Raw genomic sequence first — 17,193 nt, 5'->3', positions numbered from 1 at the left:
AGCGTCCCTCCGAGAGAACGGTTGTACCGGTTTCCACTTCAAGGCGCGGAGTGATACTTTCACAAAATGATCGAGCGTCATAGCAGTTATGTATACGCTCATTATACAACAGTTAGGAACCAATCAGATCGCTGGATTTAGGCCCCCCGTTGTATAAATATCTATATATACATATATATATATATATATATATATATATATATATATATATATAGATAGATAGATATAGATATATATATATATATAGATAGATATAGATAGATATAGATATAGATATAGATATATATAGATATAGATATAGATATAGATATAGATATCAAAAATAAATTATTTCTGGTGACCCAAGAACTGACTGAGATTCTTTAATAACAATAATTTAATCTGCAGCATAAAAAGTTAGCAATACATCTTCATTACTTTCTTTTACTGGTGTGCTGTAAAACCAAAGGCTTGCGTGTGTGTGTTTGTGTGCATTCGTGCGTGCGTGCGTGCGTGCGTGCGTGTGCGTGTGCGTGTGTGTGTGTGTGTGTGTGTGTGTGTGTGTGTGTGTGTGTGTGTGTGTGTGTGTGTGTGTGTGAGAGCAGGGGTGTAGCCACATGGGGGCCCCTGGTCAGAGGTTGGCCCCCCTGAGTATGAAAAAAAACGGAAACGGTCTAAAATGAAATATATGGACTATTAGTTTTATCTAACTTTCTTCAAAGTGTTATATGTTGACGTTATGAATAAATATTGCACTTAAAATGCCCCCCCCCCCCCCCCCCCCCCCCGGCCACCACAGTAATAATATCCTGGCTACACCCCTGTGTGTGAGTATGTGTCTGTGTCTGTGTAGCTCCTAATAAAGGCTTGTGACATGGACTTCCCCAGTTGTCCGGGGACACCTGTGCTCCTGGTTTGCCACGCCGTTACGGGTGTCTTCTTTGTTTTCTAAATATTCAAGCACGAAGAAAAGACAGCCCCACAGCTTCCAGGAATGGAGTACCAGGTGAATTTTTTTTTTTTTGTCAACCTTTGGAAATAGTTGACAAAATAACCAATGTAGGCCTACATTAGCTGTATATAACATCATTAATTCACAGATAGCTAGCCTGAATGATGAGTGCAGTTCATGTGTACGGTGGAACCTTAGGTTTGTTGTGTGTTCATTTCCAGGTTTATTTTGCCATAGCATGTCACGTTAAGTTTGTTATATGTAGTAACTATTAAACCTTCTAAACGACTTAAATTTACAAAAAGAAATATATAACAGCTGTCTCACTTACTTTAACAAGGCTATTCATGATCACTGTTATATTCCCACGTTCAGACATAAGTAAAGGCAGTCCTTTTATTTTTTTTATTTTGGAATGGACTGCGCTAAAGTTAGTTTTAAGTTTGATATCGACGGATATTCGACGGACATCCCAGCGGCTACCTCAGTTTACCCCACTGTGGCAGCAGAGGACTGCAACTCCGAGCGCTGGAGCACTCCCCCAAGGGGGGTTCACTTAGGGATCGTCAATAAATTAGTTAGTTACACTAAGTCCTTTTAATGAACATTCCCTTCTTGGTGACTTGCTCATTTTAGAGAAAATTATGATAACATTTTATTACTAAATTGGTCTCATGTAGCACACTTATTGTGATTGCTAATGTGTCCTTAATATATTTTTAGATAATATCTGACTAGAAAAATACTTTCAATATCTCTCGTGTTACGTGAACCAGTAACTCCGAATCAATTACACATATTAATACCACACGACACACCTATTTTTACTTCCTTTTAATGCTTTTATTTTAATTTTATATGAATATTTTTATGGACGATTCATGTTTTTTTTCCAATAACAAATAGGATATACCTCTTCTGATTGGATATAAGGGTTCAACTGTTTTTCGGGGGGAAACTGAGGTAGAAAAATAAGCTGGGTCTGGAGGACTACAGCTGAAGATGCAAAGCTGCTGTAACTTCAACACAGTATAATCCTTTTTCCCGTTCACCATATACAGGATGCAATCTGCACCCTTGACACACTTAGTAAATCACATGCCAGCTTCGGGGAGCCGCTGCAGCCAGAAGGTCGGAACCCTGAATTTCCACTCGTGGCTATGCAGAGCTTCTTGGAGCGAGCTGGCCTTGTGGTAAATCATCAATATCCTCATAACATAATTTGAATGGAGTGGGTTGAATTAGTGGATACACGGTGGAAAAGGTTTTTATCAATTGGAGGATTTGTGTGTGTGTGTGTGTGTGTGTGTGTGTGTGTGTGTGTGTGTGTGTGTGTGTGTGTGTGTGTGTGTGTGTGTGTGTGTGTGTGTGTGTGTGTGTGTGTGTGTGTGTGTGTGTGTTTTAGTTAGACTAATTTGTTTGTTTTGCAAAGGTGGAAGATCTTGACAATCTCAATATCATTCATGTGACTGGGACAAAGGGCAAGGTGAGTGAATTCCCCTCAGAAGTCACGTTTTTTACATGAAACATTAAAGTTAGATTCAGTAATCCATGACCAATGGATGTTAGGAACAGGCCCTCTGATTAGCAAAACTAAAGTGTATATCTCTGATGTACAATTTCCAGGGGTCAACATGTGCTTTCACAGAGCAAATTCTCAGAACCTACGGGTTTCTAACAGGATTTTTAAGGTATGAACCAGTATTGAAGTTCCCAGTCCAATTTTACTGGTTCTTTTAAATATTTTATAACATGAACATTATCACCAGCCAATCAGAATGAACTGAGCAAGTAGCTTTGATTATAAATGGAATTGCCCTAATGTGGGAATTGTTTCCCATTTTGCAGTTCACCACACTTGGTTGAAGTAAGAGAGAGGATTCGCATCAATGGACAGCCAATTGGAAAAGAGCTTTTCACAAAGTATTTCTGGCAGATTTATGGAAGACTGGATGAATCAAAGGTTGGAGCAGTCAATTTGTGTTGGAAATAATCATACATTTATGTATGTGAGAACTCCCTTCTTTAAACGCCACACCTTTCCATTCTTCCTTGTTGCAGCATACAACCTTCTAATATAAGTTTCTTTGAGGAACTTTCAATGTGCTTTGCTGATAACTCAATAGGTGTTAGAGGTATTATATGTACGATGTTGCCATCTAAAAACGACTCGACATATTTAATTGTTACTGGACGCAAAACAGATAACACTCTCATTGAGTATTCCTGATAAAATGAATGTTCAATAAAATGGAGACTAGGGCAGAGAAGGAGAGGTCTGATTGAACGTCTAACATTGCTGTCTTTGTTGTCTTTAGGAAGCACACAGTGGCAGCATGCCCAATTACTTCCAATTCCTCACCCTTCTGGGCTTCCATAGCTTCCTGCAGGAGAAGGTATGTATGCACCTCAATTTTGCCAACCATCTCCCTTAAGGATGAATTCATTACGTTTATGATCCCTAATGTCTGGATCCCAATATTTCTATTTGTCTCTTATGTATGCATCAAGTGCAGTGTAAACGCAGGAGCTCAATCGTCCCAGGGCATCACACGATGCATACCATGTTATCTGTATTGTTCCTAAATTCCCCGGCCATTAAAATGCATCATCCATAACCCTGGATTCAGGTGGATTTGGCGGTAGTTGAAGTGGGAATCGGCGGCGCCTATGATTCCACCAACATTTCTAAGTAAGTGTGTGCACCATTCTGCCTGCATTTCTTTACAACATTGCTGCCTATTTAGTTTCGACAGACGGTACGACAGTTATTCGACAATCTTACCGACTGTAAACACTCTAAAATCTTTGGGCTATAAGTTGTTGCACACTAAAACAAAGAATAGTGTCCAATAAGAATAACGTCTTGATCAGGCCTTGGGATTACAGCTCTTCTATTAGTGGGTCGGTTCGTAGCCAGTCGCTGAATGTGTGGACAGAACTTGATGATGTGTTGTTCCCTCCTGCATGGCTTGTGGTACACCCCTCCTATCAGGAAACCATGGGTGTGTGGCGTCGCATCTCTCGGCATCGACCACACTCAGATTCTCGGGGACACCATCCAGGAGATTGCTTGGCATAAAGGAGGAATCTTTAAGGTGCGTTCCCGGTACAATGTTGAGAGGGTTCCAGCCTGTTACATTCAACGTGGTATGTGAAACTTGACAAAGTTATTGTCAGAGTTTTAAGAGAGGATCATGTGTATTGTTTCGTTGGTTAGCCAGAGGTTCCTGCCTTCACGGTCAAGCAGCCTGAAGGCTCCATGGCTGTCCTGAAACAGAGAGCCTCAGAGATAGAGGTAAGTGAACAAAAAATGAATTTCAAGCCCTTCAATCATTTAAAAGTGCAGCATGTTGGCTGAAACCCCTACGTCCTACGATAACAAACCCTGATGTCTGTCTCCAGTGTCCCCTTTGGGTCTGTCCAGAGCTGGAGGACTACCAGACGGACTGTGGACCTCTGCAGCTGGGCCTGGCCGGACAGCATCAGCGCTCCAACGCCTCCCTGGCCCTGCAGCTGAGTCACACCTGGCTGCAGAGGAGGCGTCTGCAAGGTATGTGGAAGACACTTCCCTCACTTCATGTTTGGATCGCTTTCCATGTCGTAGGAAAGACTTTGATGGGTTGAACTAGTCCTGCCTCAAGCTGTTGGTAATTCTTATCCTATCTGACTCCCTCTCTACAGACCAGAACTTTCCCTCCACCACTCTGGAGGGTCCAGGGGTCCCTCTGGCCACTCCTTTCACACCAAGCCCCATCATGACCAAAGGTAACGCACTATTCTTTCATGAGATCAGACTGGACATCCCTTCACTCCTCTGAACACTAAAGGAAGGAACTCTGTAAGCAGTGGCGTGAGGGGAGCTACCAACACAAACTGCTGTCATTTAGAGTTGGCAGCCGATCTAAATTTTCCCTTAGAAAAAAATGATTATTTATCTTTCAACATTTATAAGCTATGTCCATAATCTAAACGTGAAATGTTGGGGTTCCATCATCACTTGTAGCACTGTCATCCATACTAGCTCTGTTGGGATGATTGGTCGATTTAATATAAAAAATAACAGAAACTCCCTCATGCAACATGCATATAGCAGTGGCATGAGGTTGGCACTTGCAAGATTATGCAAATACACCTTGATGCAAGTGTGGAAAATACGTTGGCGTGTGCAGGGCTGGCCGACACGGTGTGGGCGGGTCGCACCCAGACGCTGAAGAACGGCGAGGTCACCTACTTCCTGGACGGAGCTCACACCAGGCGCAGCATGCAGGCCTGCGTGAGCTGGTTCCAGGAGGCAGCGGTGCGCTGCGAGAGGAACGCAAGGTGAGCGGCAAGGGAACGTTCTCTAAAGGCCAGATAAACCACTCCCTGAGTCCTCCTGCGCCACATGCAAAGGTCCGCGGAGATCCGCAGTCGCTACTCGGAGTCCGTTAACGCCCCCACATCTCGAGGGGACGTCAGGGACCAGCGTGTACCATAGACGTGCGGCCCGCCCAGAGCGTAATGACGCTTCACCCTTCTCTGCAGAGGTTTGCGTAAAGTAATAGGGGATTGGCTGAGTGGGGTACAGGTGGAGGTGTTGGTGAATTAAGATGCAGAACTAGAATAGCTCCTTTTTTTTTTTCACATAGATATTTGGGTCTCACATCTTTGAAGTGTTGATCACCTGAGCAGAAGGAGTGGGGTTTACTGGCAATGTAATCCATGAATTGGTTCAGACTATCAGCCAGTATAACTAGTTGTATTGCTGTATTGCAGTGGCCCCGTTGCGAGAGTGTTGGTGTTCAACGTCACAGGAGGGAGAGACCCGGCCGTCATGCTAAACTTCCTGGTGGTAAGACACACACCCACCACTATCAATCATGATGAATAATCAGCTGTTAGAAAGTTGTTGTTTTTGCCTGATGTTGATCACACTTCTTTGAGCAGTTGTTGGTTTGGTTTTAAGTCAATATTCTATCCGGTTTCAGCCGTGTCAATTTGACTTTGCTGTGTTCTGCCCGAATATCACTGAAGCCAACGCATCCTGCAACCCAGGTAATAGAACCGGAAATCATGCAGAATTGGTTTTAATGTTAATAAAATATGGAGACATTAGACAGTGTGTCTCGTCCCACAGACCAGCAGGACCTCGACGCGTCGGTGGAGAACATGCTGAGTGGTTGCCGGGACAACGAGAGGAGCTGGCAGCGGCTCCAAGGCGCCGGGGAGTCTCCGCCCCCCGACCGGGACACTGGCCCGGGCGCGCTGGTCTTCCCCTGCATCCTCAGCGCCCTGCAGTGGGCCGCTCAGGGCCGGGACCCCGTCCTCCTGTCCCGGGACGCGGACAAGCGGGAGGCGCCGGTGAAGCCCAGCCTCGTCGCCAAGGCCGCGCTCCAGCGGGAGGTGAGGGAGATCCACGTCCTGGTGACGGGGAGCCTGTACCTGGTGGGCGGGGCGCTGAAACACCTGGACCCCTCGTCCTGCTCCAAGTAGATCCGGCCTCGGGGGGGCACGTTCAACCCTCTGGTGTGACGGCTTCATTCCTGTAGACTGGATGGTTTTCTTTTTCTGGATGAACCTGATTTGTGAACATGCCTTTCCCACCTAGTTTCACTCTTGTCTCTTCTACATTCTTCTTCTACATTCTTCTTCAATATTCGTCGATAATGATTAATTTGCATAGTGTGAGATGGAGCTTAGATCGACCCCGTGCAAGTTCTGTCCGAGCCCGGCCCGGCCCGACACTGTAATTATGAGCCCGAGCCCGATTTCATTTTGGGATGCGTGCGAGTGGAGGAGACACGTGAGCTGCAACATGTGTGGCGTTTTTATTTTTTCGGGGGAGCCTAGGGGGAGCACGTTCAACCCTCTGGTGTAACGGCTTCATTCCTGTAGACTGGATGGTTTTCTTTATCTGGATGAACCTGATTTGGGTGTGGCCTATAAGAGGGCCAACTGGTTTTTCTGATGTGTGGTATGACAAAGGGTAACGGTTTCTTCCTTCTCGCACTGTTTCTAATCAGACTGTCTTGAAGTGACAAGGTTGTTGGGACTATGACTTTAATCCAAACCTGTATGCATGAACTTAATGATTTATGAACCTCTTAAACTGTCATCTGTGAGTCCAGCAAAAGGATTTGCTGCAAAAGGAAATGCATTTCATCATTGTTGAGCTGCAGTGGCATACAGCTATAAGCCAATAAGCCGATTTTCATAACTACTGATTCTTTGCCTTGAAAGCAGAATCAGTTTAAGTTAATATGTGTTCGGTAAGTTCATCAAAGCCTTTTTACATTCTTTGGTCCTAATGATCGATTTTTGCTTGCTTTGTTTGTACTTTTTATTTACTTGGAGAGAAAACACTATATAAATATAACTGTCTATAACTTGTGTTCATATCTTATTTCCACCTAATTCCACCCTGGTCTCTTTTACATACTTCAATATTCTTTGATAATGATGCATTTTCATAGTTTGCCATCGAAACCAATGACTAAACTTTAGCATCTCTGACATAAACCTAAACACCCTTAATCCTGAATGGAACCACTTAAAACGACATAACCATCTTAATCTTAAACTTCATCAACGTTACACCTAAATTTTACCATCCTTAACTCTAACCCAATATCCCTAAAGGATAGTTGTTAGGCACACATCTTTTATAATATATATTTTTTTTTTTCTTCTTTACCTTTATTTTACCAGGCAAGAATTGCTTGAGGTCAAATGACCTATTTTTACAGTAAGGCCTGGCCAAGTTGACAGAAGTAAAATATAATGACAATATACGACAAACCTTAAAAGAAAGCACAGACATGAGAAAAAGAGACAAATACAGTCCAGAGGTAGAAGAAGGAGGGATAGGTGAGTGCACAATGAAAGTTTTGTCATGATGATAAAATACTAAGCAGTGAAACATTTACGCATAATGCATTCACCACCTGAATATAGGGCAGCCTTATTGTACAGGTGTGTTCGTGTTGTCTCTTCCATCACCATCCCTGTGTAGTGTAGCCCTGTTTACCCATGTCTTAGTTATTTTCCTTGTCATCCCATGTTGTGGAAGGATTTCACTTAAAAGGCATTAAGACCGTTTTATTTTGGACTCATACCCTAATCAGTTGACTACTTTGCCAGCTTTTTTAATTTTTGAATGTAAATTGAAAATGATTTTAACCGGATGATTAAATGGAAGTTAAGGAAATGCTTACTTGTACATTTAGAAGCATAGATATTTTGCAGGTGATGAAATGTTATTGTGATAGTTATACTCTGAGAGTGGTTCACGTGTTGCATCAACAGACACAAAGTTTGCGACCTGGCAATCTGCAGCTTGTTCTTGAAGAATCTGCTGAATGCAGGTTTCTGCTGAACGAGTTCAGTAACGTGCTCATCCAGCACTGAGCAATTCAAACAATTATTTCAGGATGAGCCATCTCTCTTTTCGGTATGTAAAAAAGAAATAGAAGGCACCCAACAGGCCTACAAGCATTTAGAGAAATGCCATAGTGGCAAAGATCCGTGCTACCAACACCTTTGTGGCTGCCACACACCAATAGGTGACTTATTTTGGGCTCCACAGGACAAAGGACAGAGGATGGTGATGTTAAAAATCGGGATTAATGCAAAGATTTGATCCCGAACGTAACAAGGGTGCTCCTCTAGCATCTGGAGATCTCTCTTTGAGAGATGACTGGTTTAACCAGCCATCACACTGATTACTCAATGTGCAACAGGTGTGCAGCCTCACCCAGCCCCAGAGTCCAATAAAAAAGGGTCCTCGACCCGCAGAACTCTGAGTAGCGACTGCGGAACTCCGCGGACCTTTGCATGTGGCGCAGGACTCAGGGAGTGGGTTATCTGGCCTTAAGAGAACGTTCCCTTTCCGCTCACCTTGCGTTTCTCTCGCAGCGCACCGCTGCCTCCTGGAACCAGCTCACGCAGGCCTGCATGCTGCGCCTGGTGTGAGCTCCGTCCAGGAAGTAGGTGACCTCGCCGTTCTTCAGCGTCTGGGTGCGACCCGCCCACACCGTGTCGGCCAGCCCTGCACACGCCAAGGTATTTGCCCGTTCATTCCAGGCCTGGCCACACTAGCATCAAGGTGTATTAATCTTGCACCCTAGTGCCAACCTCATGCAACTGCTATTTGCCTGTTGCATGAGGGAGTTATTCTTATGGTGATATCAAATCTACCATCATCCCAACAGCGCTAGTAGTAAGGTGATGGAAGTAGTGATGGAACCCCAACATTTCACATTTAGAATATGGCAATGCAGGTTATAAAAGGTGAAATATAAATAATATTTTTTGTCTATGGGAAAATGTAGAAAAATGTAGTAAATTACAGCAATTTGCGTTGGAAGCTCCCCTCACACCATTGCTGAATCTGATAGAGTTCTTTCCTTTAGAGTGTTCAGAGGAGCTAAGGGATGTTCAGTCTGACCTCATGAAAGAATATTGCGCTACCTTTGGTCATGATGGGGCTTGGTGTGAAAGGAGTGGCCAGAGGGACCCCTGGACCCTCCAGAGTGGTGGAGGGAAAGTTCTGGTCTGTAGAGAGGGAGTCAGATAGGATTAGGATTACCAACAGCTTGAGGCAGGACTAGTTCAACCCATCAACGTCTTTCCTACGACATGGAAACCGATCCAAACATGAAGTGATGGAAGTGTCCTCCACGTACCTTGCAGACGCCTCCTCTGCAGCCAGGTGTGACTCAGCTGCAGGGCCAGGGAGGCGTTGGAGCGCTGATGCTGTCCGGCCAGGCCCAGCTGCAGAGGTCCACAGTCCGTCTGGTAGTCCTCCAGCTCTGGACAGACCCAAAGGGGACACTGGAGACAGACATCAGGGTTTGATATCGTAGGACGTAGGGGTTTCAGCCAACATGCTGCACTTTTAAATGATTGAAGGGCTTGAAATTCATTTTTTGTTCCCGTACCTCTATCTCTGAGGCTCTCTGTTTCAGGACAGCCATGGAGCCTTCAGGCTGCTTGACCGTGAAGGCAGGAACCTCTGGCTAACCAACGAAACAATACACATCATCTTCTCTTAGACCTCCAACAATCACTTCGTAAAGATTTATAGGCCTATACTAAAAGAATAAATATCCCATGTTGACTGTTGGGAGTGGATGGAACCCTCTCAATGTTGTACGGGGAACACACCTTAAAGATTCCTCCTTTATGCCAAGCAATCTCCTCGATGGTGTCCCCGAGAATCTGAGTGTGGTCGATACCGTGAGATGAGACGCCACACACCCATGGTTTCCTGATGGGAGGGGTGGACCACAAGCCATGCAGGAGGGAACACCACATCATCACATTCTGTCCACACATTCAGGCTAATCAAAACTATATCGGACTCTATTCTTTGATTGTGTGTGTAACAACTTATAGCCCCAAGAGTCTAGAGTGTTTGCCGTCGGTAAGATTGTCAAATAACTGACGTACCAGTAAAACTGTCAGTCCAAACTAAATAAGCAGCAATGTTGTTAAGAAATGTAGACAGAATGGTACACAAACTTACTTTATAATGTTGGTGCAATCATAGGCGCCACAGATTATCACTTCAACTACCGCCAAATACACCTGAATCCAAGCAATGATGGATGATGCAATTTAATGACTGGAGAATTTAGGAAAAATTACAGTTAACACATTAAATAGTGTGCATCATGTAATGCCGTAGGACAATTGAGCTCCTGCGGTTACACTAAACTAGATGCATACATATAAGACAAATATAATTGAATGGGTTAGCCTAGCGATTGTTAGTGCTTCAACTTGGCTCTATGAACATCTTTACTGTACTGACAGCGATATATTGTTTCACTTCTTATGACAAATGTACTTATTGTAAGTCGCTTTGGATAAAAGCGTCCGCAAAATGCCCTAAATGTAAATGTAAACACATATTGACAAAGTTATCAGCAAGCCACATTTTAATGTTCCTCAAAAGAAACTATAATTGCAGGGTTGTATGCTGCAACGAGGAAGAATGGAAATGTGGGGTGTTTAGAGAAAGGAGTGCTCACATAAATAAATCTTATTTCCAACACAAATTGCCCGTGCCAACCTTTGATTCATCCAGTCTTCCATAAATCTGCAAGAAATACTTACTGTGAATACATACTGTGAAAAGCTCTTTTCCAATTGGCTGTCCATTGATGCGAATCCTCCCCCTTACTTCAACCAAGTGTGGTGAACTGCAAAATGGGAAACAATTCTCACAATAGGGCAATTACATTTATAAAATATAAAAAATGTAAAAGCTACATGCTCAGTTCAATCTGATTGGCTGGTGACATGTTCATGTTATATAATATTAAAAATAATCAGTAAGATTGGACTGGGAACTTCAATTCTGTTTTATACCTGAAAAATCCTGTGGGAAGCCCGTAGCCTCTGAGAATTTGCTCTGTGTAAGCACATGTTGATCCCTGAAAAATGTAAATCGAAGTCATACACTTTAGTGTTGCTAATCAGAGGGCCTGTTCCTAATATCCGCTGGTCATGGATTACTGAATCTATCTTTAATGTTTCATGTAAAGAACGTACGACTTCTGAGGGGAATTCACTCACCTTGCCCTTTGTCCCGGTCACATGAATGATATTGAGATTGTCTAGGTCTTCCACCTTTGCGAAACAAACAAATTAGTTAGTAGAGAGGCAGTTCTAACCAACACACACACACACACACACACACACACACACACACACACACACACACACACACACACACACACACACACACACACACACACACACACACACATTTAATTCTTTATTTGAATCCACCAATCACATTACAAGAGACAAGATTCAAATATTTCAGAGATAAGATAAGTCATTGTTCAAGGGTACAAAAAACATCTTCTGCGCCACACTGCCAGGCTGCCTATCACTGCTGATATGGAGCCGAACTTTGCTAATTGTTTAGATTTTCTGCTGGAGAGCCCAGCCAGCCTTAACCCACTGAAAACACGGTTGTGGACATGCCCCAAGCTTCCAAAAATAAACACTATTATCTTTTATTGGTAGCCTAGGTCCCTTAGTATTTCCAGAATGGGCTGGTATTTAATGATTTTATCGTTGAAAGCAATTTCCATGTACAGATCAAATACACAGCCTATCTCAAGTAAGAGCACTTCCCTTCTGTCTCTGTTTAAAAACACGACATCAGGGGTATTTGGGATAATAATAATAATAACAATAATAATAATACATTTAATTTAGAGGCGCCTTTCAAGACACCCAAGGTCACCTTACAGAGCATATAGTCATCATACATTATTTAAAAAAACAAGACATTGTGTAAAAATAAATAAACATAAGCAATAAGAAATAAATAAAACAAAAACAAGACAAAAAATAAAAAATCAAATAAAAAAAAAATCAAAACAGTGATCAGTTAGACGTTGTGTGCGAGTTTGAACAGGTGAGTTTTGAGTTGTGACTTGAAGGTTGTAATGGTGTCTGATTGTTTTATGTGTGGGGGGAGGGAGTTCCAGAGCCTGGGTGCTGAACAGCTGAATGACCGGGCACCCATTGTAGTGAGTCGTGATGTGGGGATACATAGTAGTCCAGCAGAGGTTGAGCGGAAGGAGCGGGAGGGAGTGTATTCTTGGAGGAGGTCACAGAGATAACTGGGGGCTAGGTTGTGGAGAGCTTTGTAGGTGAGGAGTAGGGTTTTGTATTGGATACGGTAGTGTACTGGGAGCCAGTGAAGTGAATGAGGACAGGGGTGATGTGGTCAGATGATTTGGTGCGGGTGATGATCCGGGCGGCTGAGTTCTGAATGATCTGCAGTCTGTTGATGAGTTTGGTGGGGAGTCCGGTGAGGAGGGCGTTGCAGTAGTCTATGCGTGATGTGACAAATGAGTGAACTAGGATTTCAGTGCTGGATTGGGTCAGTGATGGGCGGAGTCTGGCGATGTTGCGGATGTGGTCGATATCCGCAACATTCTATAATTTTATTTTTATTTTATTAATGAGCCTGAAATAACGGCATTTTCTTTTAAATTTAATCCAAAATCATATGTAATATGTCTCATATTGGAATTTTTGGTGGGCTTTTATTTTGAAACTCCACATCAGAATGTTCTGAAACTTCTTGAGTGACCCCATGGGGTCTTGAACTATAACCTTGGAGTGAAATGAGCCTGAAATAACTGGGCAATTTCTTTTAAATCGAATCCAAAATCATGTTATATGTCTCATATTGGAATGTTTGTTTGGCTTTTGTTGTGAAACTCCAAATCAGAATGTTCTGAAACTTCTTACGTGACCCCATGGGGTCGTGAACTATAACCCTGAGGTGAAATGAGCCTGAAATAACAGGGAATTTTCTTTTAAATCGAATCCAAAATCATGTTATATGTCTCATATTGGAAACTTTGTCTGGCTTTTATTTTGAAACTCCAAATCAGAATGTTCTAAAACTTCTTGCGTGACCCTATGGGGTCGTGACCTATAACCCTGAAGTGAAATTAGCCTGAAATAACGGGGCATTTTCTTTTAAATTGAATCCAAAATGATATGTAATATGTCTCATATTGGAAACTTTGGTTGGCTTTTATTTTGAAACTCCACATCAGAATGTTCTGAAACTTCTTGCGTGACCCCATGGGGTCTTGAACTATAACCCCGAAGTGAAATGAGCCTGAAATAACAGGGCATTTTCTTTTAAATTGAATCCAAAATCATATGTAATATGTCTCATATTGGAATTTTTGGTGGGCTTTTATTTTGAAACTCCACATCAGAATGTTCTGAAACCTTTTGCGTGACCCTATGGGGTCGTGACCTATAACCGTGAAGTGGAATTAGCCTGAAATAACGGGGCATTTTCTTTTAAATTGAATCCAAAATCATATGTAATATGTCTCATATTGGAATTTCAATTGAATCCAAAATCATGTATTATGTCTCATATTGGATACTTTGGCTGGCTTTTATTTTGAAACTCCACATCAGAATGTTCTGAAACTTCTTGCGTGACCCCATGGGGTCTTAAACTATAACCCTGAAGTGAAATGAGCCTGAAATAACAGGGCATTTTCTTTTAAATTGAATCCAAAATCATATGTAATATGTCTCATATTGGAAACTTTGGTTGGCTTTTATTTTGAAATTCCACATCAGAATGTTCTGAAACTTCTTGCGTGACCCCATGGGGTCTTGAACTATAACCCCGACGTGAAATGAGCCTGAAATAACAGGGCATTTTCTTTTAAATTGTATCCAAAATCATATGTAATATGTCTCATATTGGAAACTTTGGCTGGCTTTTATTTTGAAACTCCACATCAGAATGTTCTCAGACCCCGTGACCCCATGGGGTCTTGACCTATAACCCCGAAGTGAAATGAGCCTGAAATAACAGGGCATTTTCTTTTAAATTGAATCCAAAATCATATGTAATATGTCTCATATTGGAAACTTTGGCTGGCTTTTATTTTGAAACTCCAAATCAGAATGTTCTGAAACTTCTTGCGTGACCCCATGGGGTCTTGAACTATAACCCTGAAGTGAGATGAGCCTGAAATAACAGGGAATTTTCTTTTAAATTGAATCCAAAATCATATGTAATATGTCTCATATTGGAAACTTTGGCTGGCTTTTATTTTGAAACTCCAAATCAGAATGTTCTGAAACTTCTTGCGTGACCCCATGGGGTCTTGAACTATAACCCTGAAGTGAGATGAGCCTGAAATAACAGGGAATTTTCTTTTAAATTGAATCCAAAATCATATGTAATATGTCTCATATTGGAAACTTTGGTTGGCTTTTATTTTGAAACTCCACATCAGAATGTTCTGAAACTTCTTGCGTGACCCCACGGGGTCTTGAACTATAACCCCGAAGTGAAATGAGCCTGAAATAACAGGGCATTTTCTTTTAAATTGAATCCAAAATCATATGTAATATGTCTCATATTGGAAACTTTGGCTGGCTTTTATTTTGAAACTCCAAATCAGAATGTTCTGAAACTTCTTGCGTGACCCCATGGGGTCTTGAACTATAACCCTGAAGTGAAATGAGCCTGAAATAACAGGGCTTTTTCTTTTAAATTGAATCCAAAATCATATGTAATATGTCTCATATTGGAATTTCAATTGAATCCAAAATCATGTATTATGTCTCATATTGGAAACTTTGGCTGGCTTTTATTTTGAAACTCCACATCAGAATGTTCTGAAACTTCTTGCGTGACCCCATGGGGTCTTAAACTATAACCCTGAAGTGAAATGAGCCTGAAATAACAGGGCATTTTCTTTTAAATTGAATCCAAAATCATATGTAATATGTCTCATATTGGAAACTTTGGTTGGCTTTTATTTTGAAATTCCACATCAGAATGTTCTGAAACTTCTTGCGTGACCCCATGGGGTCTTGAACTATAACCCTGAAGTGAAATGAGCCTGAAATAATAGGGCATTTTCTTTTAAATTGAATCCAAAATCATATGTAATATGTCTCATATTGGAAATCTTGGCTGGCTTTTATTTTGAAACTCCACATCAGAATGTTCTGAAACTTCTTGCGTGACCCCATGGGGTCTTGAACTATAACCCCGAAGTGAAATGAGCCTGAAATAACAGGGCATTTTCTTTTAAATTGTATCCAAAATCATATGTAATATGTCTCATATTGGAAACTTTGGCTGGCTTTTATTTTGAAACTCCACATCAGAATGTTCTCAGACCCCGTGACCCCATGGGGTCTTGAACTATTACCCTGAAGTGAAATGAGCCTGAAATAACAGGGCATTTTCTTTTAAATTGAATCCAAAATCATATGTAATATGTCTCATATTGGAAACTTTGGCTGGCTTTTATAACTCCACATCAGAATGTCCTGAAACTTCTTGGGTGACCCTGTGGGGTCTTGATCTATCGCCCTGCAGTGAAATGAGCCTGGAATAACAGGGCATTTTCTTTTAAATCGTATCCAAAATCATATGTAATATGTCTCATATTGGATTGTTTGGTGGGCTTTTATTTTGAAAGTAAATACCACAACGGCCGTACACTTCCTTTGATAGTATTTGCTTTTATTGACTGTCCTTTTGTATGTACCCGACGAATGCTTTTATTTGAAACTAGTTCTGAGACGCTATTACCGTAATGGCTAGTATATACAGGTACGGCAAAAAACTGAGTCGGCTGGCTTGACCGCCGATCTTGATGAGTCGGCTGGCTTGACCGCAGTGGGAGGCTCTCGCAAGCAAAAGGATGAGCCCTGAGTTAAGTGCTGTTATGGATGACGCAGTTAAGGTGATTAATTACATTCAGGTCACCAGGCCTATGAATCCCCGATTGTTCCAGAGTCTTTGTCAAGACAGCGGGGCAGAGCACGATCAGCTGCTGCTTCACACGGAAGTTCGCTAGTTGTCTCGCGGCAAATCCCTGCGGAGGCTTTTCGAGCTTCGCGCCGAGGAGTCTGCTTTTTTGAAAGAGCACTTGCACACTCTTGCGGTTGTTTTTGAGAACACAGGCTGGGTTGCACGCCTTGCATATCTTGCCGATGTCTTCTCCAAGCTGAATGAACTGAACCTGTCACTTCAAGGCAAGGACTCGCACATAATTAACATGTATGACAAAGTAAATTGATTCATACATAAAGTCACATTGTGGGAGAAGAAATGTGACAATGGAGATGTGTGCTGTTTTCCACGCTATTGTTACCCATCTTGCCACCACTGATTCTGAACTATTCTATAGTCAAAATCATGAGAACACATCTCTCCAAACTCAAAACTGACCTCAACCAGTACTTCCATGACATCGAAGAAAAGTCAGAGCAACTGAACTGGGCGGGGAACCCCTTCAGAGGAACTGAGAGCAGCAGCGGCCTTCCTGCCAGACTGCAGAAAACCTGGTGGATTTGTCCTTTGATTGTGTGCAAAAGATGGCACATGCTGAAAAGTCAGTTGAAAGGGAATATCATGAGCTGGGGAAATGTGCATTAAATGAACTATTGCCTTTTGGATCAACCTACATGTGTGAAGTGACCTTCTCAGCCCTGACTCACATCAAAACCAAGCAGAGAAACAGACTGAATGTGGAGAGCAGCTTGGCGGCAGCTGTTGCCACACTGCCCCCAGAACGGTCAAAGCTTTTGAAAGACAAGCAAGCGCAAGTGTCTCATTAAACTGAATAAAAGGTTTTTTTTTTCACTCCGAATAATTGTATATAGTATTATATAAATGAGCAGTTGGATTAGATATAAAGACACAGGGTTAAATATATGTACACATTAAGGCGAATAATCCACAT

At 42.2% G+C, this 17,193-nt stretch overlaps 2 protein-coding genes across 3 annotated transcripts; one reads left to right on the top strand and one right to left on the bottom strand.

Annotated features, from left to right (window-relative positions):
• The first annotated feature begins 830 nt into the window (after positions 1-830).
• On the top strand, positions 831-7,314 carry LOC115543141 (folylpolyglutamate synthase, mitochondrial). 2 transcript variants are annotated; one of them, XM_030355693.1, is made up of 15 exons: positions 831-985; positions 1,993-2,124; positions 2,364-2,417; positions 2,558-2,622; positions 2,780-2,894; positions 3,250-3,327; positions 3,562-3,623; positions 3,927-4,029; positions 4,152-4,229; positions 4,337-4,484; positions 4,616-4,699; positions 5,104-5,254; positions 5,690-5,765; positions 5,902-5,968; positions 6,051-7,314. In XM_030355693.1, exons 1-15 carry the CDS (start codon positions 974-976, stop codon positions 6,404-6,406), a joined length of 1,581 nt encoding a protein of 526 aa, XP_030211553.1. In that variant the 5' UTR covers positions 831-973; the 3' UTR covers positions 6,407-7,314. The 2 variants fall into 2 exon arrangements, with proteins under 2 accessions (XP_030211553.1, XP_030211554.1); XM_030355694.1 differs by having other exon boundaries at positions 6,034-6,377.
• Positions 7,315-8,746: 1,432 nt separating this feature from the next.
• Positions 8,747-10,228, bottom strand: LOC115541256 (folylpolyglutamate synthase, mitochondrial-like). Its single transcript, XM_030352933.1, has 5 exons — positions 10,079-10,228; positions 9,853-9,930; positions 9,598-9,745; positions 9,383-9,466; positions 8,747-8,960 (listed from the first exon to the last, which is right to left on the bottom strand). Exons 1-5 carry the CDS (start codon positions 10,226-10,228, stop codon positions 8,806-8,808), a joined length of 615 nt encoding a protein of 204 aa, XP_030208793.1. The 3' UTR covers positions 8,747-8,805.
• Between the last annotated feature and the right edge of the window lie 6,965 nt (positions 10,229-17,193).

Source organism: Gadus morhua, chromosome 4 (genome assembly GCF_902167405.1).
Source record: "Gadus morhua chromosome 4, gadMor3.0, whole genome shotgun sequence".
NCBI lineage: Eukaryota > Metazoa > Chordata > Actinopteri > Gadiformes > Gadidae > Gadus > Gadus morhua.
Note: the sequence above shows the minus strand (reverse complement) of the source record. Positions and strands in the feature narration are given on the sequence as shown.

Excerpts from the sequence above, each read along its gene's own strand:
- LOC115541256 (XM_030352933.1), bottom strand. The coding sequence starts at position 10,228 with ATGTGGTGTTCCCTCCTGCATGGCTTGTGGTCCACCCCTCCCATCAGG. Across the intron at positions 9,931-10,078 it reads ATAAAGGAGGAATCTTTAAG|CCAGAGGTTCCTGCCTTCAC; the intron begins GTGTGTTCCCCG and ends TTCGTTGGTTAG. Across the intron at positions 9,467-9,597 it reads GCAGAGGAGGCGTCTGCAAG|ACCAGAACTTTCCCTCCACC; the intron begins GTACGTGGAGGA and ends CCCTCTCTACAG.
- LOC115543141 (XM_030355693.1), top strand. Across the intron at positions 4,030-4,151 it reads ATAAAGGAGGAATCTTTAAG|CCAGAGGTTCCTGCCTTCAC; the intron begins GTGCGTTCCCGG and ends TTCGTTGGTTAG. Across the intron at positions 4,485-4,615 it reads GCAGAGGAGGCGTCTGCAAG|ACCAGAACTTTCCCTCCACC; the intron begins GTATGTGGAAGA and ends CCCTCTCTACAG.